This window comes from Urocampus carinirostris, chromosome 3 (genome assembly GCF_059441175.1).
Source record: "Urocampus carinirostris isolate Australia breed hairy pipefish chromosome 3, RoL_Ucar_1.0, whole genome shotgun sequence".
Classification (NCBI taxonomy): Eukaryota; Metazoa; Chordata; class Actinopteri; order Syngnathiformes; family Syngnathidae; genus Urocampus; species Urocampus carinirostris.
The window spans coordinates 17,412,314-17,437,697 of NC_142351.1; the positions used below are offsets into that span (position 1 = coordinate 17,412,314).

Consider the following 25,384-nt stretch of genomic DNA (forward strand, 5'->3'; position numbering starts at 1 on the left):
TTTCGTTATCATATATATATATATATATATATATATATATATATATATATATATATATATATATATATATATATATATCGTTAATTAACATTTTGTTGTGAGACATGAATGAGGTTTATTATAAAAAAGGTTAAAAAATTAAGTAGCTTGGACGTTCACCGTAGAAGGAAAAAATACATGCAGATATGATAAAGTGGAATAATATCATCTCATCTCAACTCATTAGCTGTACCACACATCCTTATTAGGGTCGCGGGGGGGGGGGGTGGTTTGGAGCCCATCCCAGCCATCTCCAGGCAGTGGGCAGGGGACACCCTGAACTGGTTGCCAGCCAATCACAGGGCACACGGGGACAGACAACTCACTCGCTCAGTCACACCTAGGGACAATTTGGACCGGCCAATTCACCTGAAATGCATGTCTTTGGAATGTGGGAGGAAACCGGAGTGCCCGGAGGAAACGCAAGCATGGGGAGAACATACAAACTCCACACAGTAAGGCTGGTAGCTGGATTTTGAACCCACGCAGGAACCCACTGCGCCGCCGTGCTGCCCATAAGTGGAATAATACATTTTCTTATTCAAATTATGAATTCATTTTCTGCATTAAATTATTGTTGGTAATACGCTGATTAAATGGATAACCACAAACCTGTCTTTTTTTCATTTTCTCCTTTTATACTTCCTTTTTTTCTTAACTTCTTTATACAACATAATAATTCGTAATATAATGCATCAAAGCAAGTGAGCCGCTTGAGAGCCGGCTCTCTTTAATGAATTGAGCCGAAAAAGCCGGTTCTCTAAAAAAAGACGGACTTCCTTTCACTACATAACTACCACATGAAATCTGAGGCGGCAGATGCATGCGCACAGTAGCATCAAACCGCTCGCTTAGTTTGCAACGAAAAAAAACGATACCGGCATAGCAGCGAACTCGTTTGATTTGATTGATTTGCCGATTCGTAATAATCGGTGTATACCGGATGGTACCCATAATTGACAAATTTGCGTTTTTCCATACAGATTTTCTTACACGTCGTACACGTCTTAAAATGCATAATAAACATACTTTGTACAGCAAAAACATACAGGTTGACAGGTATGGTAGTAACTTAGCTAGATGGCTTGATAAATAGCTAAAAAAATAACTTAATAGTTAGCTGGAAAGGTAAACCTGTTAAAAAAAACTAAAAGGAGGCTAGATACCTTGCTAAATGAGTAAAAAAACAACTAAAAAGTCAGAAAGCTAAAAAAAAACAGACTTTAAGCAGGAAAGGAGCTCAAAACTTGCCCTAAAAATGAGCAAAAACGATAAAATGCTAGCTTAATACCATGCAAAAAATGAAAACAGCTAGCTAGATACCTTGGCGAAAAGCTTAAAAAAGTAGCTTGATCGTTAGTTAAAAAGGTAAACAGGAAAAAAACCTAAAAGGGGGCTACATGGCAAGCTTAATAAGTAAAAATAAGTAAAATTAAATAGCCAGACAGAAGCTAAAGAAAAAACTCGATAGCTAGCTGGAAAGGAGCCCAAAAATTTAGCTGAATAACAATGGGGGAAGGCAGCACGGTGGGGCAGGGGTTAGTGCGTGTGCGGCAGAGTTCTGAGGTCATGAGATCGAACCGTCCTGTGTGGAGTATGCATGTTCTCCCTGTTCTTGCATGGGTTTCCTCTGGGGACTCCGGTTTCCTCCCACATTCCAAAAACATGCATTTCAGGTTAATTGGCCGGTCCAAATTGTCCCTAGGTGTGAATGAATGAGCGAGTGATTTGTCTGTCTCTGTGTGTCATGCGATTGGCTGGCAACCAGTTCAGGGTGTCCCCTGCCCGCTGCCCGAAGATAACTGGGATGTGTTCCAGCACCCCCGCGACCCTACTGTGGATAAACGGTGCAGATAATGAATGAATGAATGAATGAACTAAGGGGGATTACCCTCATGTGTGGTCCCTTTTCAAGTTTTCTTAATTTTCCTCATGTTTGAGCTTTTGAGGTATGCTGATTGAGGTGTCCTTTTTTTCTCTAAGTATGTGTTAACAATGCCCACACAAGTTCAAAGAGCCCTTGTGCTTTATTTTTTTTTATTTTTCTCTTTTATCTTACTATTAATCAGGCCTGTTCAGGGCAGAACAAACCCCCACAATGATGAGAAAAGAAGAGTTTAGGAAATGCCATGTACTTGCACACAAATCATGTGTTACTCTGCCGCCATCTCCTGGCTTCAAGTCACGATTTCAGCCTTAAGCTTTTAAATCTTTCACCCCTCCATTAACTGTGATACATTTAATTGTTTGGTTATTACGTCAGGAACAGCTTAAATACTGAACATTCGAAAGTTTCATACATTTAAAGGCAGAACAGATTTTCTTCTACCTTACTGTCTGCCAGAATGAAATAATCAAAAACAGAAGACATTAGAGTAGGAACAATACATATTTTATTCATGTTGTATAAATTCGTTATTGCCTTGACGTAGCATTTGGACATCATTAATACTGACAGAAGATGTATTGTTTAAAACCAAATTTTGAGCTAAAGCAGAACTGAAAAGGAAACAATCAACTTCAAATGGCACCCTCTTGTGGCAGACGAGTGAACCGCAGCTTTGCCATATCAATTATTAAATACCATTGCACATTTCGTCACTTGAAGCATACTGCAGTTACACCGCTTCCATATAATTTTAAATAATTGAACCACAAGGAGCGTTCGCATACTTATGTAAACATTTACCTACAGAAGTACACTCGTGACTAAAAACATCTTAACGACTGAACAATTCCTTGACGTCCCTCTTAACGAGAAACATTCAAAGTTGCAGACACACATTCTCTGAAATACTTCCTCCACAACCATTATTTATATCATGGTCCTCTTGAAATGTATTATTTTTATTATTAATATTGATACTCAATTGTTATTATTATTATATGAATCTTTATATCCACAAATACAATAACAATGCACGTGCAACAATTTCCAGTGTGCCGACCCGATTGAGGCAGAATGTATCGAAAAGGCACTCGCTGTCCTTCTCAAAGCAAACTCAAGTTACTTTCATTCACAGGGATGCACCCAAAGCATTGGAGCAATGATAGTAGTTTCATTTAGGGACAAGAATGCATTTCTTTTACAGAAATCATGTCAGTCGGTTACATACAACAATCAAATACATGGAGTGGTAGTGGCCCGGAAGCCACTGTGTAAATTATATTTTAGATAATTTAAAAATAAATGACATTTAAGTTTTAAAAATTGTCATTTGTCAATGACAACATCATTTTGTCATCAAAACTTTCTTGAAGCTCAGACGCTAGAGCACTAGTCTATGGACCAGCTCCTCTGAGTTAACTGAACCCCTAATGTCCCAGATAGGCTACCTCTGGATATTGGTGTTTGAATGGGTAAGTGTGAAGCACATTGTAAAGCGCTTCAGGAGGTCTTCAGTGACTTTAGATGCGCTATATAAAAGCAAACCATTCACTGGAAAGAATCATGTGCTTCCTGGGATTCTCTTACAGAAGATTTTTATCCCTATTTTAATTTATTTTTTTACAACAAAAAAGTCTAAATTAAATTTCTATGGCATACTGCCCAGAAGAGCAATTGTGGAATTTTAATTTTTCTAATTTATTCAGTTTTTTTTTCTTTTTTTAAAGAACCATTGTGCCCAGCGAGAGAAAGAGCTTGAGATTTTATTTGAAGAAGCCGGATGCTTTGGACTGAGGAGCCATCAGCATACTTGCTTGGTTCTTGTGTGTGATGTGAATCTGAAAAGACAAGATTTTATTAAAAAAGATGAATTTTTAGAGAACCTTAACTGACAAAGTCAACTTCCAAATTCAAGTGTGTTACCGTGCAAGGCGGCTGCATCCACGGCTCTCCGTCAATTTGCATTGGCAACGCTTTCTTGGTCCTTAAGGGAAAGAAATAAAGATAATCAAAGCGAGGTGTTTAATGGTACTTCCAAACAATATTTCTTTTTGCATGAGGTACTGAACATGTAGTGTTGCTCCCCACGATTAGATAGATAGATAGATACATTATTCATCCCCGCAGGGAAATTCACATTTCCAGCAGCATCCCTGCGCTGAGAACAATACAATAATAAAGCAAAAAGAATACAATATACAAATACCCAATGTGACGTGCTAATACCCACTGTAGCGTGTTATATAGAGTATCTAAATAGTGCTACACAGAATACATATTGCAATAAAATTCGGTAATATGCAATGTAGGGGGTGTGGTTTAATGTGCGCCTCTACTCTGCCGGGTGGAGTTAAAGAGCCTCATGGCATGAGGAAGAAAAGATCTCGTCAGTCTGTCCGTGGTACAAGACAGTGACAGCAGTCTGTCGCTGAAGCTGCTCTTCTGTCTGGATATAATGCTGTGTAGTGGATGTGATGAATTGTCCAAGATTGACAATACGTTGCAAAATATTCCACGCCCCAGGGGCACTTGAGAAATTTAGTTTCAAAGTTGAATCATCTGGCTTGTTTGCTATGGAGCTGTCACAGTTTCAAAAAGGCAAATCCCATTAAGACAACATGTGAGGTGAGCTCCGAAACAGACAGTAATTGTAGTGAACAGCGATTACATACCGCTTATTTTGGCTTACAGGTACAGTAGATGAATTTATCACTGTAGCCGTTGCCGCTTGTCGTTGTCAGGTCGTTGTTAGCCCGACTGCTCACCGTGCGTTTTTTGAAACTAGTCTGGTGTTAACGCCCGGTTTTGCAATGCTCCTTGCTTTGTTTCTCTCTTGACTGGCTTTGAGATTATCGCCACAACTGTTGCAGTTTTTCATTGTTGGTTCCTGGTTAGCCCGGCTGACCATCGTATGTTTTTCGATTGCCTAGCCTGGCTTTAGCGCCAGTTTTGCCATGTTCCTTGGTTTGTTTCTTTCCCAACTGGCTTCGAGTTTTTCGCCGTAGTTGTTGCCGCTTTTTGTTGTCGGTGCGTGGTTAGCCCGGCTGCTCACTGTGCGTTTTGTGAATCTAGTCTGGTGTTAGCGCCCGGTTTTGCCATGTTCCTTGGTTTGTTTCTTTCCCGAATAGCTTCGAGTTTATTTCCGTAGCTGTTGCCGATTTTCGTTGTCGGAGCTTGGTTAGCCCGACTTCTCACTGTGCGTTTTTTAAACGGCTAGCCTGGTGTTAGCGCCGGTATTTCCCCGTTTTTGACTAATCACGTAAATCTCAAAACCAACAAACGCTAATCACTTGGAATGCATCATGCATTTGTGAGTTATGTTTGAAATCAGTGGTTCAGAAACTCTGTTCCCAAGGTTGTTGTTTTTTCCCACCTGATTGTGAGCTGTGCAGTCTTGGCCAGCCTAACGGCGCTTTTAAGGCCAGTGTAGATTTGACCCATCTCCATGGCACCCTCCAGGCCCACCACTTCCAGTCTTCGGTCACTTAGATCTAGGGGGATAACAAAGACATTAAGGTACTTTTTTGTTCTTTTACATAGGTGGGTATTTGTAGCAACCTAGGGCTTATCATTTCTGACTCTCGCTTTGAAGATCTGAGTCTTAATCTCACTTCTGCCATTCCTGTATTAAGTTTAGGTAGTGAGAATGCGTCCCCCATTTTTCTTTGAAGATCCTCGTTAGTGCTGCCATCTAGTGACAATTTTCAGAACATTGCTGCATTTTTTTGTTTTCGTTCATGCACCATTGTTCCTGTGTCTCTACAGGTTGCCTCTTTTCTCACCCTCTCTTCTGTTCTCCCCTCTGTCTCTCAGCCTTACCTTAATTGGTCACCTACTTCCTGGTTCAATCTTCCTCCTCACGGCTGCAGGCACTTGTCCTGATTTCTCTCCTATTACAACTCTCCCTATTCTCATTATTTAAACTCTTTATTCCCTTGGCTGTGTGCTAGTTCGTGCCTTCCTTGTCACATCCCAAGCACTCATGTCTCAGCCTTTTTTGTTAATAGAGCGTACCAAAACCTTAAATGCCCTCTCAAATAACGAGTACCATCAGATGAACTCCTGGACAGTACTCCTTGCTGTTTGGATTTATCTAAAAACCAGGGTTGGGTAGGGTTACTTTAACTTGATTACTTTCAATTACTTTTGGATTACTCCAATACCAAATATGCTAATAAAAGACAAAAGAAACTAAATATGAATAAAATTACTAAATTTTGTGCAGGCTTGGGGAGTCACCGAATACATGGAACGGCAAAAATGATGTTGGCAAGCTGTTTGGATTTATTTTCATTTTGTTTCTGTCGCATTTTATGTTAGTTTTGCCGGAGATCAAAGCCAGGAGAGAAAGCTTACCACGTGTTGTGAGTCATCATTTTATTCATATTTAGTTTCTTTTGTCTTTTATTAGCATATTTGGTATTGGAGTAATCCAAAAGTAATTGAAAGTAATCAAGTTAAAGTAACCCTACCCAACCCTGCTAAAAACCAATCCCTCACCTAAATCTTGGACCACGATTGTTGCCTAGCTACCTGACTTCCCGCATTTTGAACCCTGTCCGAATAAAATACCTCCATTACTAAAGTAATCCGTGTTTCTGCACTGTGATTCCGCACCACTCCGAGTGCAGCCTGTTGGAGCACATCCCGATTCTATTCTGCTTCCACCATACAGCGATTTGATACCTTGGCCAGTCACTTTCAGTATTTCAGGGTCCACGATCACATCGGGGTCCTCCTGGCCGGTCAGCCCCTTGATGTCTCCCTTCTTGCTCTCACCCCAGAGATTGGAGCCGCCGTGCATGCTGGGAATGTTTAGGATTGCAATACCCTCCAGTGACAGGTTGCTTAGGTCCAGAGGAGTCCCGCAGCACTGGCGACAGGAGGCAGAAGAAATTCACACATGTCCATTTAAAAACATCTTTTTAATTTGTATTTATAAATTAAAAAGTAGAGTCCTTCCTCTGTTGAGAGACAATTTTAGTAATTTTATATATATATATATATATATATATATATATATATATATATATGCCAGTTAATCGCAGGGCACACATAGACAGACAACTCACTTGCTCATTCATCCCTAGCGAAAATTTGGACCGGCCAATTAACCTGACAAGCATGTTTTAGGAATGTGGGAGGAACCCGGAGTGACCGGGGGAAACCCTCGCAAGCACGGAGAGAACATGCAAACTCCGCACCGGAAGGATGGTACCCAACCCATGACTTTAGAACTGTGCTGCGGATGTGCTAGCCACTCATCCGCCATGCCGCCCTATATATATATATATATATATATATATATATATATTATACATTTTTACACTTTTCAGTAAAAAAAAAAAACACTAACAACTACCTCAAATAAGTAGAATGATCTGCCTTCTGTCATCATATCATATAACTTGTTATTTTCAAGGATCAGAGTTCAAATAAAATAAGCCAAATGATCCAGAAAATTAACTGTGAATCATCATACTGATTTTAGTTCATTTTATGGACATTACAGTATTTTAATAATACGTAAATTGAGCAAGATTAGACCATGTGGCAGTTGGCAAATAATCCGGATTATTTTAAGTATTTTTTTTCATCACAATGAATTCTTAAGATAAATTGGGTGATGAATAAAAAACTATTAAAAGTATTTTTTTCTTATTTCAATCTCCTAAAATAAGACCAAGTAGCACATATTAAATAACATTTCAGTGCAAAGCCAATGTTGTTCACACATACTGTCTTACCTCTATCGTCAGACTTTCATTGAGTTTCTTGCAGGATGCCGAGATGGTCTCTGAGGTGGCAAATTCAAAATACCACAGCTTGTTCTTCATCCTGCACGAAAACACACACCAAGGGTGTGGAAACATAGATCATGTGTTGCGTCATCCAGTGTGTACCTGCTGTTGAATTTCTGAGGATGTTTCTCCCTCATGGTGTGAAAGCGGTGAGCAATGGACGCATCCTGTTGGCCCAACAAACACGCATCAGCGAGCCGAAAAGACACGCCAAAGTCTTTGTAAAGCCTCACCACTCCGATGGAGAAGTAGTTGTTGATGATTTCGTACGGCACAGGGTCGCCTTTTTCTTCACCTGGCTCCGTGATCACCTGCACGCTCCAGCGGTCCATTAGAACCTGAGAGCTGCCTTCGATGTCCTTCAGGATCCTATTCAGGTCCTCGCCATCATATCCTGAGCAGATGACAAAACGTTTGCTTTAGGTCTGACTTCTCCCCCTCTTAGCCATGCTGCCCGTTGGTATACGCTATATGACTAAGAGGGTCAGAGATGATTTATTTTCAAAGGCCATCACCCCCCTAAACAAGCACACAAGGCTGTGAAAAAGATATGTCTTGTATAGAAAAATGTTGATTCATATCTTATTTATGGACTTACTTGGAATATCCATCCATTTCCTGCACAGTTTATACTCACTAGACTACTAGAGACACCGGGGGCGCTAGAGCCCATCCCAGCTATTTTCGGGCAGTAGGCATTCTGCCAGCCAGCCTATTTGGAATTTGTTGCAGCCAAATGCACACATTTTCATTCAACTATTGTTCAGATGAACTTACAACTTAGGCCAGCCTCAAGCAGTCTCGGGAGAAAAAACAAAAAAACAAAACAATACAGCAAGTCAAAAAAACAAAAACAATGTTCACGTAACATGTCCAAAAAAGAGAAGGAGTAGGAAGAAGCATATGCTTATTAAATTCTACCCCTTCGACCCAGACTCCATCCATCCATCCATTATCTGCACTGCTTATCCTCAGTAGGGTCGCGGGGGTGCTGGAGCCCATCCCAGCTATCTTCGTGTAGTGGGCAGGGGACACTCTGAACTGGCATGGCACACAGACACATATAACTCGCTCACACTCACACCGAGGGGCAATTTGGACTGGCCAAGTAACCTGACATGCATGTTTTTGGAACGTGGGAGGAAACCGAAGTGCCCAGCGGAAACCCACACAAGCACGGGGAGAACATGCAAACTCCACACAGGAAGGCTGGCAGCTGTATTCAAACCCATGACCTCAGTACTGTGCCGCCCCCAGTTGGTGTACATGTTTTATTTTTTTATGTGGGTATTTTTAAACGGTGTTAGGTGGCCGGTTTAAATGTGAATATATTCGGTAAATTGTAACCAAGTAGTTACTTTCGGAGTATCGGCTATTTTTAGGTGTGAGTAATCTGGGGTTAACAAAATGACTCTTTAAATAAAGAAACTAATAACGGTAACTAATTGCATTTATGTCTGTAACGTGCCCAACACTCCAAGCACTATTTGTCATGGTTGCCATGGCGCCCAATTGAACCCGCCCGTGTGGCGCCAGCTGTGGCTCATTGACAGATTGGTTTTCCGTCTATTTAAGCTCAGTGCTCTCATTCTTCCTTGGTCCGTCCGACAACGATTCTGTTTCCTGTTGTTATTACCTGTCCAATATTGTTCCCGTTTATTTTTGTCCTGTTTATTATGGTTTCCAGTTTCGTTACCTTCTATTTTTGTCCTGTTTATTATTCTCTCGAGTTTTAGTTCCCGTCTAGTTTGTCATATTTATTTTCGATATCCTGTTTAATCCTGTCTGTCCCGTCCTGTCCGGTATCGACCCTGTCAGATTTCTACCCGGGCAATTGGTATCGATCTCGTCAGCCTCTGGCTTGCAATCATTTCACGCCAGACTTCTGCCTAACGCGCATGACTCCCCATTTCCCGTAAAATAAAAGGCTTATGTGAGACATGTCACGCGTTTGGGTCCTGATCCTGTTCTGGTTCATGACACTATTTTGTAAGTGTTTCTGCCCATTTTTCTTATCTTTATTACGTGTTGCTCCTGGAGTGGAATGTCGAATCTCCTAGACAATTTCCACAATATTGTTATCAATGAAAAACAAAACAATTCTATTTCCATCCCTATTTTATTTGGATTGGGATTTGCATTTTTGCATCAGTGCTTAATACGTGGCTTTGGTTCTATCAACTGTAAATGTCCCTTCAAGGTTATTTTCGCTTTCGCTGATGCTGATGCAATGATACCATTTGTGCTCACCTCCTCCCCACCGCAGACATCGTGCCAGGTCGTTTCCTGTGCCCAGAGGAAGCACGGCAACTGGTGGACGCACCAACAAACCGGCTTTGTCTGATGGGTTAAGAGAAAAAAGTCGACATTCAAGACAAAAGATCCAGCATCAAAGGGACGAATAACAATTTTGGGACAGTTAGTCACAAACCATGGGCCATTTTTGTCCGCCATGTATTGTATATGAACTAATACATCTACTAAGATGTTTATTTCATAACATACCAAAACAATTAGTCAAACAAATGACATTTTTCTGATTTTCGGATTTCCCATCATGCAACATTCCGGGAAAAAAAATAAATTAAGAGTTAGTTTTCTTTATTTTTCACCTTTTTAAGTATTTAATAATAATAAATAATAAATGGTTATAGTTTTATATATATATATATATATATATATATATATATATATATATATATATATATATATATATATATATATATATATATATATATATATATATATATATATATATATATATATATATATATATATATATATATATATATATATATATTAAACAACCCTTTGGGAGCTGGCCCTTTTTAGTGAGCCGAGCCAAAAAAGCTGGTTCTGTAAAAAGAGTCAGAATTCTCATCTCTACAATTGACCATTAGAGTTAGCTTTGATTTATTCAATTCACTTTATATTGTTTACCGCTGATTGCCATTTGATTATATTGTTTACTGTTTCCCTTTTGTTGCACTTAAAGTATAGGATAAATCTGTTGCTAACTACCTGTCTGTTCTCTATTCAACTGGCTCAAATACTACTCAGAAAATTTCAAATTCTTTGACATAAACCTTTTTGATCTGCATTTTGATCTGCATTTTTTATATAGCGCTTTTCAAGTCAATGACTTCCCAAAGCGCTTTACATTGTGCTTCAAATTTCCCAATAGCGGCCGTGATCTGTGCAGCCGTGTAAGGCGCTAACCTGCTTATTGGGGGTATTGGGGGTTCAGTGTCTTACCCAAGGACACTTCGGCATGTAACACGGACAAGCCGGGATTTGAACTGGGATCCCTTAATCCTAAAACGATCGCTCTACCTCCTGAGCTACTGCCGCCCCATGTAACGGGAATAGTTACTTTCTCTGGTAACAACAAACGCTGCTCTACTTACGAAAGATATAGATTCCGGAGGATCGTTCGTAAGTTGAATTTGTTCACAAGTTGATTTAGTGCTATATTTTGTATGTTTAAGGTTTATATAAGTATGTTTAAGGCTTGAATGAGTAACCTGTATTTTTTTGTACTAAAAAATAAACATTTCAAAAAATAATATGGTCTATAAAGATAAATAAGTAACTTAATTTTGGAAGATGAGCTTCAAGAGGTAATTTTGCGTGTTACAGAGTGGCCGAAAAAAAGCCATCTTGTCACAATTACCCGGATCGGGAATACCTGTGTTCAGGATTTGGCGCCAACAGCCAGGACAGCTGATTGGCGCACCCGTATATTTAAATCCCCAGCTTCCGGTAACGCTTTGTTCGATTGTACTTTGCGATCTGTTGCCATTTGCTCAGAAAGCCCGTACCTCCGACTCTTTGCCTGCCTCCTGTTTTTCTACCTGATCTCCGTTGCCGACCCGTTTCCGAATCTGCCTACGACCTGCCCTGCCCGCCTGACTCCTGATCTCTCTTCCGAACACAACGACGCCCTTCTTCTCCAGCCCCAACCAACAACACGACGACTACGCCTGTCCGCGACCATTCCCGCCAAGCCTTCACCCGCCTGTCAAGTCTTGACAATCCGTCAAACAACGGATCGAAGATTCACGTCTTGTCATTCCTTCCTTCCAATAAAAACCAAGAAACGAGTGCAAGTGATCTCAGTTTTCCTTACATCCTGCCTGACAGATCTAACCATTTTCTCAACCGCATCAATCTTTTCTATTCCACTTCCGTTTCAAAAGAAACGGCTCGCCTCTTCTTTACACTCTACACTAACCGTATTGAATGGATGCACGAGATATTAAACAATAAAATGTAAATAAAAGTTCTGAGCGCGCTGGAGATTCAGTACAGTATGTTTACACACGAACCAGGAAGAAGAAAGGGATTTTTTCTTTGGTGTGGATAATGGGTGAGCTCTCATAGTGCCACACGCCATTAGCGGCGGGAAGAAGCACTACCGTAATGTCCTGAAATCGGAAAAAGGTGTACTAAATCTAACTTACAGTAATGTCCGAATATTTTTCGACATCCCCAAAAAAATGTTCGTATCTACCCTTTTTCGTATGTCGAATGGTCGTTCAAAGGGGAGCGTCTGTAGTCACCTTTACTATGGAGTAACTCAGTTACGCAAGTACTTTTCGAAGAAGTAGTTATGACCAACCCATAATCTTTTCAAATCCTAAAAAGTTTGTCCCTTTTTTCAGAGCTGTTCAGTTTACTTTAAAAACATACTAGATTCGTTTGTTGTGATGAAATATTTATAAAATTCCAAACAAAATTGGATTTTTTTCAAGTATTGCTCTCGGACAGCTCAACTTCATTTGTTATGTACAGTACATATTCAAGCGTCAAGCTCACCGATGGCATCCAGAATCCAGCCGACTGTACCGTCCCCGCCGCATACAAGGATCCTGTAATCTTGAAGGTTTCTGAAGAAACTCAGTCTGATCAAGAGACAAAAAATACTTAATGTGCATATCAACAAAACACAGGCAAACACGAAAGGAATCCTACCACAAAATAATAAGGTTATTCAACTTTTGATATGTATCTTTCGTTAACTTAGAGGTAAGATCGGGCCTAGAAAATCCTGCCCAAACCAAACCCGGCCCACCCGAACCCAACTGTTTAACTTGATTTCAGGGACTCGGCTCAAGTAAACCAGAAGCTTTACTTAGGCGCCAAAGTGTATGTTTTGTCACCAAAGTGCGCACTTCTGGTTTACCAAAATGAACACTTCGTCACCAAACTGCACATTTCGGCAAAGAACCGTGAAATGAAACAGAACAAACGTGCATAGGAAAGAAAATCATACTTTGCAGATTACAAGCTGCAAATAGTGAAATATTTGGCCGAAAAGCTGAAAACAAGTTTGTAAAGCTTGTAAGCTGTTGGAGAGAAGTGGAAATGACGTCTGTCGTAAAGGACGTAGAGGTGGTAAGAGGAAGTGGCGCATCCTCTACCGTGACACAGAGGATGAAAATTTCTTTCTGTTTTGTGATTTGGAGAATAAACTGAAAGTTTGGTAAGCATGTTCTTTATGATAGAGTCATAATCAGAATAATACAACTCCAGCGCCAAAGTGTATAACCCAAGTAAAAGTACGGTAACTTCAGAAAAAAATTATTCAAGTTCAAGTAAAAAGCAGTCATCTAAATAACTACTCGATGAAAAGTAAGTGCATACTGTGCAGATCATCCACGAAGTGGAAAAAAAAAACGCAAGAGAGAAGCCTGGCCCGTACCGACTTAAAGGGATACCCAGATTCTAAAACATAAAAACTTTGAGAAAATAATACGTTTTTTTTGCTAAATATTTCTAAATAAATATCATTGGTATAATCCAAATAATTTTCCGAGATAATACATTTTGAAGAAAATTTGTGTCGTCTTTTGACTTCTTGAGCTCTGACCTCATGTGACGCACACCAGAACAGTAGCATGCCAGTCACCTGATTGGTTTACAAGTTGGTCAAAAATTTTTCGTGTGTTTTTTGTGGAGACTGCCGAGGTGTTGTGTTGCAGGTGGGTGCAACAATGGTACAACAAATGGCGAGCAGCCAAAAATGGAGCCAAATGGCAAAAAAACCGCACAGGCAGGCTAGCCGGCTACTAAAAATGGCAAAAGGGAAAAACGGGAGGCTGGCTGACCGAAATCATGCAGTAAGCAGCCACGGCAACCGCGAGCCAAGCAGGCAACAAACACAAATCCAGCCGGGAGAAAAAACAATAAGCACGACATGCAAGCCAGCTAGCCGTGCTCATTGTGCCGACTAACCTAGACCAAACAAAACTGGAGGTCTTCGGGAGCCCATATGCTAATAGGGAGCTAGCTGGACAGTGTAATATGAATTGCAAAACACGTGGCGGAAAACAAGGAAGGAAAAGTCAGAAAGATACCTATGAGGAGGCAAAAAAGGAACGCACGCTATACAAGACGACAGGCGCACTTCGCAGAAACAGCTTGAGATTATCAAAGCCTCAGACAGAACAGTTAGAAGTCCCCAAGCGACACAGTAAGCAAAAGTCAAATTACTCCAAGTCGTCTGTTTTTCAATGGTGTGCTCCATTTGTTTTAGGGGATATGAGATTCAACTGTCTACTTTGAAAATTAATTCCTGAGATCCATGGCGCGTGGAATACAGTGGAACCTCGGTTCTCGACCATAATCCGTTCCAGAACCCTGTTCGAAAACCGATTTGGTCGATCACGGAAAATCGTTTTTCCCATTATAAGTAATGTAAAATCGTTTTAATCCGTTCCAACACCCTAAATGTTTACCAAGAACGTAAACATGAAGCTAACCCAGGCTAATCGTAGTTCGCGTTAGCGTAATCTTCCGTACGAAAGATTACGCTAACATGAACGTGTAAAAATAAAAAAAGGATTATGAATAGGATTTCTTACCTTTGTGGTGGACGGTGGGGAGAGAAAAATCATCAAAGGTTTTTCAACCTCTTCCAAAACTTGCGGCAGTTGCTTGCTTATAGCGATAACTTCCTTAGCCGCATCACTCGATTTCACAGCCTCCTCATCCTTTACCATCGAACTTATAGTAGATTTAGCCATGCTGTATTCACTAGCAAGATCGGAAATTCGTACACCTCTTTCATATTTAGCTATTATGTCTTTCTTAAAGGCAATAGTTGGACGAACAACTTGTTTTTTTTTTTCACCTGCTCCTTCTTCGGAGGCATAATTACGGGCTAAAACACCCGTACGCCGCTCAGCATCGCACCCTAGCGTACCGGCGTTCGAACTCCGACTTTTTGACCGAACAGCGAAGCAAGAATTTCTCGAAATTTTTGGTCGAACACCGATATGTCGGAACTGAGAGGCGTTCGAAAACCAAGGTTCCACTGGATATCGAAATGATTGCTATTTTTAAACCCGAACCCGGCCTGAATTTTGGACCGGGATCAGACCTGGGCCCAAGATCTTACCTCTACTTTAACGCCACAGGTTGGCTTAATGTAGCTGTTGCGTTTTGTGCTGTAAAGTAGTACAAGGACTAAAACTAAAGAGTTTTAAAAAAAGTTAACCTGTGAAGGTTAGAGTGCAGTTTAAATTAATTCTGAAAGTTCATTCTGAAGGTTCATTCATTCACCTCAAAGACAAACATCCCCTTCTTTTTGTAATCAGTGTCTGGAAACATAACGGTCGCAAACACAACCGTTGTGTGAGTGATTGCTATCTGTTGTCACTCACCCTGCAGCTGGTCCACCGTTGGAAAGGTTGTACACCTGCCGAGGGTTCAGCAAATACTGAAATTTACGTAGGACTCTGAAATATAAGCGACACAGGTTAAAAGACACTTAGGTTTTGTTTATAACTTAGCATTGTTTAGCATTCGTTTTTAAAAGGTTTTTTCATTTATTGGTCTTCAGAGTCAACTCAGATAATTATGCAGAATATAAGAAGTATGATTGCCGTAACTTCCGGACTATAAGCCGCTACTTTTTTTCCCAAATGTTCAGCCCTGCGGCTTATCCGGTGAAGCGGCCAATTTATGTAATTTTTCTAACGGCCGCTTATGACGAGGAAGACTTCAACTCCTTAGATTAGGACCTTGACTCAGTTCCTTGACTGGGAGCAAGTGTCTCGGCCTATTGGCTTTGAAATGTATCATGAATTGACTAATAATAGATAGTGGATGATTGATAAAGAACATATATCAACATATATCAATAAACATATACAAAATCCAGTTCATTCAAAAAACATCCATTATTGAATGTGGGCGTATGCGGCTAATATACCGGTGCGGATTGTGTATGTACGGTTTTCCTCCCTAAATGCGGTGGGTGCGGCTTATAATCAGGTGCGCCTTATAGTCCGGAATTTACGGTATATTGTCTTTCTGCCAATGGCGATTTTGGCCACGGGCAATGTGGGCAGCCGCCCGGGGCAGCGTTTTTTCCTTGACACACGGTAACGTAAAAAACAATTGGAAAAAAAAATAATAATACGTTTACGTCTGACTGGCTCTATAAATGAACGGCCAGGGGGGTTGTGTGTTATGCATAGGGAGGATTCAATGTACAGCATACCTGTCAACCTGTACGGTTTTGCCGTACAAAGTACGTTTTTTATGCATTTTAAGACGAGTACGACGCACAAGGAAATCTGTACGGAAAAACGCAAATTTGTCAATCGTATGCGTCTGCCGCCTGGGGATTTCCCATCATGCAACATTCAGGGAAAAAAAAAATGTTGTACGATTATTTTGTATTTTGTACGACAAAATACGACAGTTTGTACGGGCATGGAGCCGTGGAGGTTGACAGGTATGGTACAGACGCTCCCCTACTTACGACCATTCGACTTAAACGGTAAAACGGTAGATATGAAATTTTTTTGGGGATGTCAAAAAATATCCGGACATTGCTGTAAGTTAGATTTTGTACTGTCCAAGTACAGGACAGCACTGTAGTACTTCTTTCCACCGCTACTGGCGTGTGGCGCTGTGAGAGGTCACCCAGCATCCACCACGAAGAAGAAATCCGCTTACTCTTTCTAGTTTGTGTGTAAACACACTGTACTGTAGCTCCAACGCGCTAAGAACTTTGACATTTTTATAGTTCAATATCTGAACTATAATCCATCCATTCAATATGGTTGGTGTAAATTGTAAATAAAAGTGGACTAAGAAAGCTTGATGCGGTTGAGCAAATCATTGGATTGCTTTTTTTCTGCTACTTTCTACCACGGAGGAGGAAGTAGCCTAACTATTGTGGCCCATCTTCCAAAAGTAAGTTAAACTTCACTTTATTTATCTTGAACTTAATTTTATTAAATGCTTATTTTTCAGTCCAAAACAATACAAGTTACTTATACAAGCCTTAAACATACTTATATAAACCTTAAACATACAAAATATAGCACTGAAGCAACTTACGAACAAATTCAACTTACGATTGTCCAGAACGTATCTCGTTTGTAGGCAGGGTAGCGTCTGTATATAGTGTATTTGTATTTAACATTTAAGTATTTGTGCAATTCAGAAATATATCCACCTCTTTTATTCGTGTTAAATTTGTGTCTTGAAAAAAAAAATTCAGGTGGGGAGGAGGTCTCCCCCAGGGAGTAATTTAGTGTAGAACCGTCACTGCTTTCTGCATTAAATCACATGGGACCATTTATGTGTTTGTCAGGTGCTCTGAATGCATACAAACGTCTCAATAATGATACATGAAATGTATTTAATGTTAAGGCTCACCTTTCCCCCTGCTTGCCTCCACTTTTGGGATTGACAAACACAAGAAGAGGGTGTGTATTGGGCACGGGGTTGATCTGTCACAAAAGTAAATAGGGTTGACATTAGTGTCTTTAAAAAACAGTGTTTCCTAAACGTTTTGGAGCTGAGGCACACTTGTATCATTAAAAACAAAAGTGTTGGAAAATTATTACTGGCACCAGCTACATTTGGGATTTTTTATCATAAAGGATCATGTTGCCTGAATTAGCAGTATAGCGTTTTTTTGTATCATTCCTGGTCACAGTGGCTCAAGAGGTAATAGTCAAGTCACGTCATGTTTATTTGTATAGCCCTTAATCACAAAGAGTCTCAAAGGGCTGCACAGACCACGGATTATTGCAAACCACTGACTATTATGACACCATCCCCTGATCTAAAACCTACATTAGGGCAAATAATACACAGATACACAGACATAAAATGTAGGTTATTCATATGCTATAGAATAGAAGTGTGTTCTAAGCTCAGATTTAAACATTTGCACTGTAATACAGGTTATTAATTTCGGTTAATGATTTTGCTGAATTTACTATATTTGAAACCTGTTTTTTAAGTTTTACTTTATTTTTTTCTTGTTTTTTTTTTCTTGAAAAAGAGTCCTTAAAATGAACAATATGATCTTCCGGTAGAACATTTCCTTTTTTTACTACATTTGAACTTTTTTTAAATAATAATAATATCTAAATTCATCAACATCATGTTCAATATTTTCACTTGAATTGACATATTTTATTATTTTTTGCAGTGCAACCGTAAACAGCTCCATCAAACAAAATATGTTATCAAATATACTGTACTACATAGCAGATAATAAGTACATAAAAGAAAAAAAAGTGATCCGCTGCCTCCTACTGATATGAATAAATGTTACAGTTACTCAGCTGAATGGTGGAAGAAGGCAACGGTGTTGATCAATGGCAAGAATAAAACTGGGCAGTTTACTGTGGCACACTAGACAAGGTCTTACGACACATTGACTGAAAAATACTGTTTTAAAACATTGGATTTCAAGTACCTGAAGGACTTGTCCATCGGGGGTCGTATTGCGCTCAGTGTCATCCATCGAACCCGAGCACCCGTTGTTGGATCTCTCCTACATCCCATTGAAAAATTCAATGTTTAGATTAGTATGTAATATCCATCGATACATCAACCTGTCCTTCCGCCCACCTTGATGACAGGATAGACGGCCCACGGAGGCAGAATGTGGTCTCGAAGAGGGCCGCAAGTGCATTGGCTTGGCTCTTCGTCCGCGCAAGCGTCGTGGCGCTGTACATTGCCGAAAAAGAAAAAGAAAGGCAAGAAACATACTTGGATCTATGTCACAAATTCAATTGGTTGTTTATTACAAAAATGTCATTTTGATTGACATGTGTACAAGTGGTATTCAAGGGGTACCTGTAGGAAAATGTACGTTAATTATTTGCCTGGTTTTTTTTCGTAATTACCAGTATCGGGAATAACGGCGTTACAATCAACGCCATTACATAACGTTATTTTTTACAGTAACAGGGTAATCTAACTCGGGTGGCATTGAGGCAACCGGCCTGTGGTACTGCTGAGGTGTTATGGAGGCCCAAGATGCTTCGTTTGTGGACTTAAGCTCATCCACAGTATTGCGTCTGGTGTCTCTCAACTTCCTATTAACATTATCCCACAGATTCTCTATGGGGTTCAGGTTAGGAGAGTTGGCTGGCCAATTGAGCACAGTAACACCATGGTTGGTAAACCATTTATCTGTGGTTTTGGCACAGTGAGCCCGTGCCAGGTCGTGCTGAGAAATAAAATCTTTATCTCCATAAAGCTTTTCAGCAGATGGAAGCATAAAGTGCTTCAAAATCTCTTGATAGCAAGCTGCTTGACCCTGCCGTTGATAAAACCCATTGCACTAACACCAGCAATTGACATGGCGCCCCAGACCATCACTGACTGGGGATACCTGACACTGGACTTCCTCCAGACTGTGGCCCATTTATATCTGAAGGACATGCAAAATTTACTTTCATTCGAACAGTCCAGTGTTGCTGCTCTGTCGCCCAGGTTAGACGTTTCTGCCGCCGTTTCTGGTTCAAAAGTGGCTTGACCTGGGGAATGCGGGACCTGTAGCCCATTTCCTGCACACGCCTGTGCACTGTGGCTCTGGGTGCTTCTCCCCCAGACACCTCTTACACAGGTCTCGCAAGGTATGGAATCAGCCGTTTTCCACAATTTTACTCCAATTTTACTACTTTTTCATCTCTTCTGGTTGTGCAGTTTTTTTCTTCGACACCTTTTCCTCCCACAGACTTCCCACTGAGGTGCCTTGATACAGAACTCTGGGGACAGCCTATTCACTCAGAGATTTCTTTTTGTGTCTTACCCTCTTGCTTGAGGGTGTCAACGGTGGCCTTCTGGACAGCAGTCAGGTCAGTCTTACCCATGATTGCTGTTTTGAGTAATGAACCAGGCCGGGAGTTTTTAACATTTGCAAGTATGTAGCGTTAACTTCTTGACTCAGATAATTAGGTCAGTAGCTTGTTTAGAGAATCATTTTATGATATGCTATTTTTTTGAGATATGAATTTTGGGTTTTCATGAGCTGTATGCCAAAACCATCCATATTAAAACATTAAAAGACCAGAAATATTTCAGTTGTTGTGCAATGAATCTAAAATACATCCATCCATCTATCCATCCATTATCTGCATTGCTTATCCTCAGTAGGGTCGCGGGGGAGCTGGAGCCCATCCCAGCTATCTTCGGGCAGTGGGCAGGGGACACCCTAAACTGGTTGCCAGCCAGTCGCATGGCACATAGACTGTCTCTATGTGCCCTGCAACTGGCTGGCAACCAATTATCTCGCTCATTCACACCTAGGGACAATTTGGACCGGCCAATTAACCCGACATGCATGTTTTGGGAACGTGGGAGGAAACTGAGCGCCCGGAGGACACCCACGCCAGCACGCGGAGAACATGCAAACTCCACACAGGAAGATTCGATCCCATGACCTAAGAACTGTGCCGCACACGCGCTAACCACCATGCTGCCAAACTGCTAAAATACATACGAGTTTAATTTTTATCCTTACACTTTGGAAAATAATAAACTTTATCACAATATGCTATGTTTTAGAGAATGGACCTGTACATAGAAAGTAATTAAGATTGTATAACAATGTTGGTGATGATGATAATGATTTAATTTGTAATTTTCATTTTTTTCCTACTTTTATCAGGAGGGGTAAAACTGTGTTTGCTGGTTGATATTCCACGAATTATGTGTGGCATCAAAAACAAAACAACTCCAATTTTAAAATACAAAAATGGAGTTCCCTTTATAGCCAAAACAGCAGTATTTGTGTGTGTGGAAGGATTTCCCTGAGGTCATCAATCGACCATAAAGGTGTTTTTCTTTAGCATGTAAAACACTTGAGAGTTTTTTATAAGCTTGCCTTCGAAACCGGTCCTTCTCCAAACAAAGTGTGACAAACGATTATGATGTATATTGCCCTCTCTGTCAGCACACTATTATAAGTCCTATATAACTCAATCATGCCCAGTCGTTCCTCACCATGGTGTGGCACCACACACAGTGTTTGCCTGTCAGGCCTTGGAGGCTCTTGATCTTCTTCTGGCACTTGTCACACTTCCTCGATTCGCAGTTGCCGCTCACCCAGTCGTGCGCTGCAACCTGAAAAATAGGAAAGTCTCGATTATGAAGGGGGAAATCTCACACAGAGTCCAATGGAGTCGACATGGAAACAGCAGCTTACCCCTGTTTCCTTCTTGGACTTCACATAGGTTCTGGTACAGGGGGCAGGGTTCCTGTTAGCACAGCGGCCGTGGACTGTGTACTTGCAGCCTAAATATTAAAAGTGAACACAAAACATGTACATTTGCTTACTTACTTAAGGAGAATTGAAATAAATTAAATCATTAATCGCCCGAAGGGAGGATATTTACAAAAAAACTATTTTACAAACTTACAAACAGTGATCAGTCGTTTAACCTTAACAATCATTCATACCAGTAGGTGTCAACAAATGACTATTTTCTTACTTTTTATACACTGATTATCTGCACACAGTACAGGAAATATTTTATTGTTTGGAGCTCTTTCAGATTGAACAGATTGAAAAAATAATAATTTTAATCAAATAAAGACTGAATAATTGCAGATAATTTTATATATTTTAATTATTATTTTTTATTTTACTAAAAAATACGGACAAAGGAATAAACAGGGTAAAAAACAATGTTCCACTGGTAGATATTTTTTTTACTTTTTTTAAAGGTGGGATTCTTCACCTTAGGTGTCACTAAGTATGTGTTAACATTGCCCAACTAAGTTCAAAGAGCCATAATTTTTTTCCACCGCATCGATCTGCTTTATCGTACTTCTATCTGTTCGGGGCATGCAACACATTCAATAGGAGGAAAGGGGGGAGAGGGGTATAGAGAGTGACGTTATGCTCATAACCACAGTTTTTTTGTCAGTGTAGCATGAAAATGGGAAAAGTCCAAACGTCAAGCTAAACCCCCCAAAAAGATGAAAAAAGAAGAGTTTATTCAAGCGCCTCTAAGATATGTAGGTACTTTTACACGCAACATAAGGAGCTGAGGCTGCAATGATGTCACATCATTGATTGGCATCAGCAAGTTTAAAAGTTCCAATTCTGTACGGCACCTTTAAGTATTCTTAAGGCTATTTTATTAAAAAAAAGAAAAAAAAAGATAAAACTAAACTAAATCTTAAAAATCAGGTTGATAATATAGTCAAGCCCAAAATTTCAGAAAGATCAGTCACCAAAATTAGATGTGTCACCTTCCAAGGTTATTACGAAATATAAGAACACACTTCATATAGTCAATTTAAAAAATGAAACTAGTGCCGGGAATTTGTTTTTAAACATTTTCGGGGTGCTTCAAGATTTTTTGATAAAAAATTGTTTGCATTGGCTCAAAAAAGATTGAAAAACACTGGTTTAGAACACCTTAATTTAGGGCTAAGTTACCCTGATCATCAAGAGCTTTAGGCTAAGTTCACAGTGCAGGTAAACTTGATTTTTTTTTTGCATGGATGCGATCTGTATTCAATCTGTTAAAGTCCATCTGAACGGCACTTTCATATGTGGGTCTAAATCCAATACATATCTGATCTTTTGGAATGTGACTGCTGTGTCAATGCTCGAGACACATTCAGGGGAAACAACCACGGGGGACAAAAACTTTGAGTCTCATGAATTCACACGTTCAAGGAAGATGAAAAGTTGTTTAAAACGGACAAACATCGCATCGCAAACAACTGGATTCACAACATGTCGCTTGACCAGCTCAGTAGCCTAGATGGTAAGGCGCCCGCTTTGAGACTGGGAGGTTCGGGTTCGCGCCCCGGCCGAGTCATTCCTAAGACTTAAAAAGTGGTCGGCGGCGCCCTCTGTTGGCTGCGGCTGCATCGGCTCGCTACAACGGGTCAGGTGCAATCGACATTTCGTTCTGTGTACATTGTTACACAGAATGACAATACAAGGAAATTATTATTATTATTATTATTGACGTCACTGCTGTAAATGAGCAGTAGCGCTCATTGTCAAAGCGATAGTATCCTCTAGTGGAAATTAACAAAATTCACATTCAGATTACACCACGCGGACAGCATTCAATGGGTCGAAAGTGAGGTTTTGGATTGGATTAATATTTTTTAGGACAACGCTTCGCTTTAACATCCATGAGTACTTCAGCAAACACTGAGCGCATTGCGTGTGACGTCACGTGTCCTCACCTGCAAATACGGGACACTTGTGGCGTTCACACAGGAGATCAAATCGCATACAGGTCGCATTTAGTCTCATGTGAACGATCTCACAAAACATCGGATTTCAACAAAATATCGGAACTGAGCATTAAGCTCTGCAGTGTGAACCTAGCCTTTGTCCTGCCTGTTTTCCATGTCTCCCTGGGACAACACAGCTCATCAACAAGCTTTTCTAATGGCAATGATGTTCAATAAATCAGGGGAATGAAGAAAAGCGCACAAGAAAAAACGGGCAGTACTATTTACTTTGTCAAACAGGGTTGTAACTGATTCTTATTTAGACATTGTTTACTTACAGGTGCAGCACAGGCCTTGCTTCCTGAGACCCAGCAGCATGGAGTGGCACACATTGCAGTAGACGGGCTTGCTAAAATGTTTCATTCTCCACAAATGCTGTCCATCTCTCTGGGTCACCTGCAAAATATGAAAAACAGAAAATAAGGAGTTTTAATTCCAATGCAGGGATGTCATCTTAGCTCAGGGGCCACAAGGTTTTCCTCCTCTTCTCTGTTTTCATAGTCGGTATTGCTAAGCGACATTTTCCATCTGTTTGATCCGTAAACAACTTTTACCCCCACTGAAGTTGAATATGGTCACGTGACGAGGCTACTACGTTTGATTAGTTAAAGATGGTAGAGCCTGGCGAGGTTCTGCATCAAAATAAATGCCCCTTAGCGGACACAGACCGACGCGTACCTCCGTGGAGGGGATTTATTAAGTAACGAAGTAACAACTTCAATGTTGCCTGATGTAGCGGAGTAAAAGTACCGTTTTTCTTCACAAATTTACTCAAGTAAAATTAGAAGTACAGTGGAACCTCGGTTTTCGAACGCCTCCCAGTTCGAACAAATCCGTTCTCGACCAAAAATTTAGAGAAATTCTTGCTTTGCTTTTCGTTCAAAAAATCGGAGTTTGAACGCCGGTACGCTAGGGGCGACGCTGAGCGGCGTACGAGTGTAGATTGCCCCCACCGCTCGTGAAGAACTGTTGTCACGGCAACGCGCACTCCTTTTCTGTTTTCGTTTTTCAAAAGCGGTGAAGGGAGTGTTTTAACCCCTAATTATGCTTTGGAAGAGGGTTGGTGCAAGCAGCAAAGTTGCTACAGGTGAAAAAAGAGGAGTAGTGCGTACAACTATTGCATTTAAGAAAGAAATAATAGCAAAATATGAAAAAGGTGTGCGAGTTTCCCTTCTTTCAGGAATACAGCATGGCTTCTGCCGACCGGTAAGAAATCCTATTCATAATTCTTTTCTTTATCCTTTAACCGCTCACCACTTGTTGTGGGGACCCGGGTGCTAAATGACGTGTAAACAACCTGATTTTTTTATTTTTACACGTTTATGTTAGCGTAATCTTTCGTACGGAAGATTACGCTAAGGCGAACGTACGATTAGCCTGGGTTAGCTTTACGCTAAATATTCAAGATAAACATTCAGGGTGTTGGAACGGATTAAAACAATTTTACATTACTTTTAACGGGAAAAAACGGCTTCGGTGATCGTACAAATCGTTTTTTGTACAAAGAAATGGAACGGATTATGGTCGAGAACCGAGGTTCCACTGTATAGGGATTTAAAAATACTCCTAGTACAAAATTTCCCAAAACTTACTCAAATAAATGTAACGAAGTAAATGTTCTCCATTACTACCCACCTCTGATTTACTTTCATACAATTGTTCATGAATGTTCATGTGAAGCTTTAAAATACAGTCCAAGGTCAAGTGTGAATATAATAACAATTTCCTGAGAGATGTGTTTCTGAATGTCTAAAGAAAAACATCATATTGCATTTGACCAATAAGGTAATTCAGAATCCAGATTTTAAGCTACAAGACGTCCATTTCAGTTGAATCGAGGAGTTTTTCCTTGATGTGTTACCATTCAGCTACAACAACAAAAACTCCTTTCATAACCTGAGCAACCCACATTTGACACTCATGATGACAAGCCGACAAGACTAATGACATTGCTGATTATGCAAAATGCGTCACAACGCAGCACATTCACATCAGCATGCTAATCTTCTCAAATTGTCCACACAAAATGATCATGTTTCTTCCAATCTGTTAATAGGTCAACGAGAGTAGAATTAAATTCAAATAACACCCTGATGTCGTGATGAGCTTTAAACGACTATAAATG

General features: G+C 40.3%; 1 protein-coding gene across 1 annotated transcript in view; it reads right to left on the bottom strand.

Annotated features, from left to right (window-relative positions):
* Positions 1-2,414: 2,414 nt before the first annotated feature.
* dgkaa (diacylglycerol kinase, alpha a) overlaps positions 2,415-25,384 on the bottom strand; it is a 67,146-nt gene continuing 44,176 nt past the window's right edge. The window contains exons 9-24 of the mRNA XM_088330891.1: positions 23,538-23,655; positions 21,200-21,288; positions 20,998-21,117; positions 18,616-18,714; positions 18,461-18,538; positions 17,407-17,480; positions 15,396-15,470; positions 12,547-12,632; positions 9,979-10,068; positions 7,962-8,122; positions 7,831-7,895; positions 7,675-7,765; positions 6,614-6,800; positions 5,301-5,418; positions 3,851-3,911; positions 2,415-3,765 (exon numbers count right to left, since the gene is read on the bottom strand). Of these exons, the coding sequence (XP_088187017.1) occupies positions 3,691-3,765; positions 3,851-3,911; positions 5,301-5,418; positions 6,614-6,800; positions 7,675-7,765; positions 7,831-7,895; positions 7,962-8,122; positions 9,979-10,068; positions 12,547-12,632; positions 15,396-15,470; positions 17,407-17,480; positions 18,461-18,538; positions 18,616-18,714; positions 20,998-21,117; positions 21,200-21,288; positions 23,538-23,655 (1,587 nt within the window). The 3' untranslated portion in view covers positions 2,415-3,690. The remainder of the gene's footprint in view (positions 3,766-3,850; positions 3,912-5,300; positions 5,419-6,613; positions 6,801-7,674; positions 7,766-7,830; positions 7,896-7,961; positions 8,123-9,978; positions 10,069-12,546; positions 12,633-15,395; positions 15,471-17,406; positions 17,481-18,460; positions 18,539-18,615; positions 18,715-20,997; positions 21,118-21,199; positions 21,289-23,537; positions 23,656-25,384) is intronic.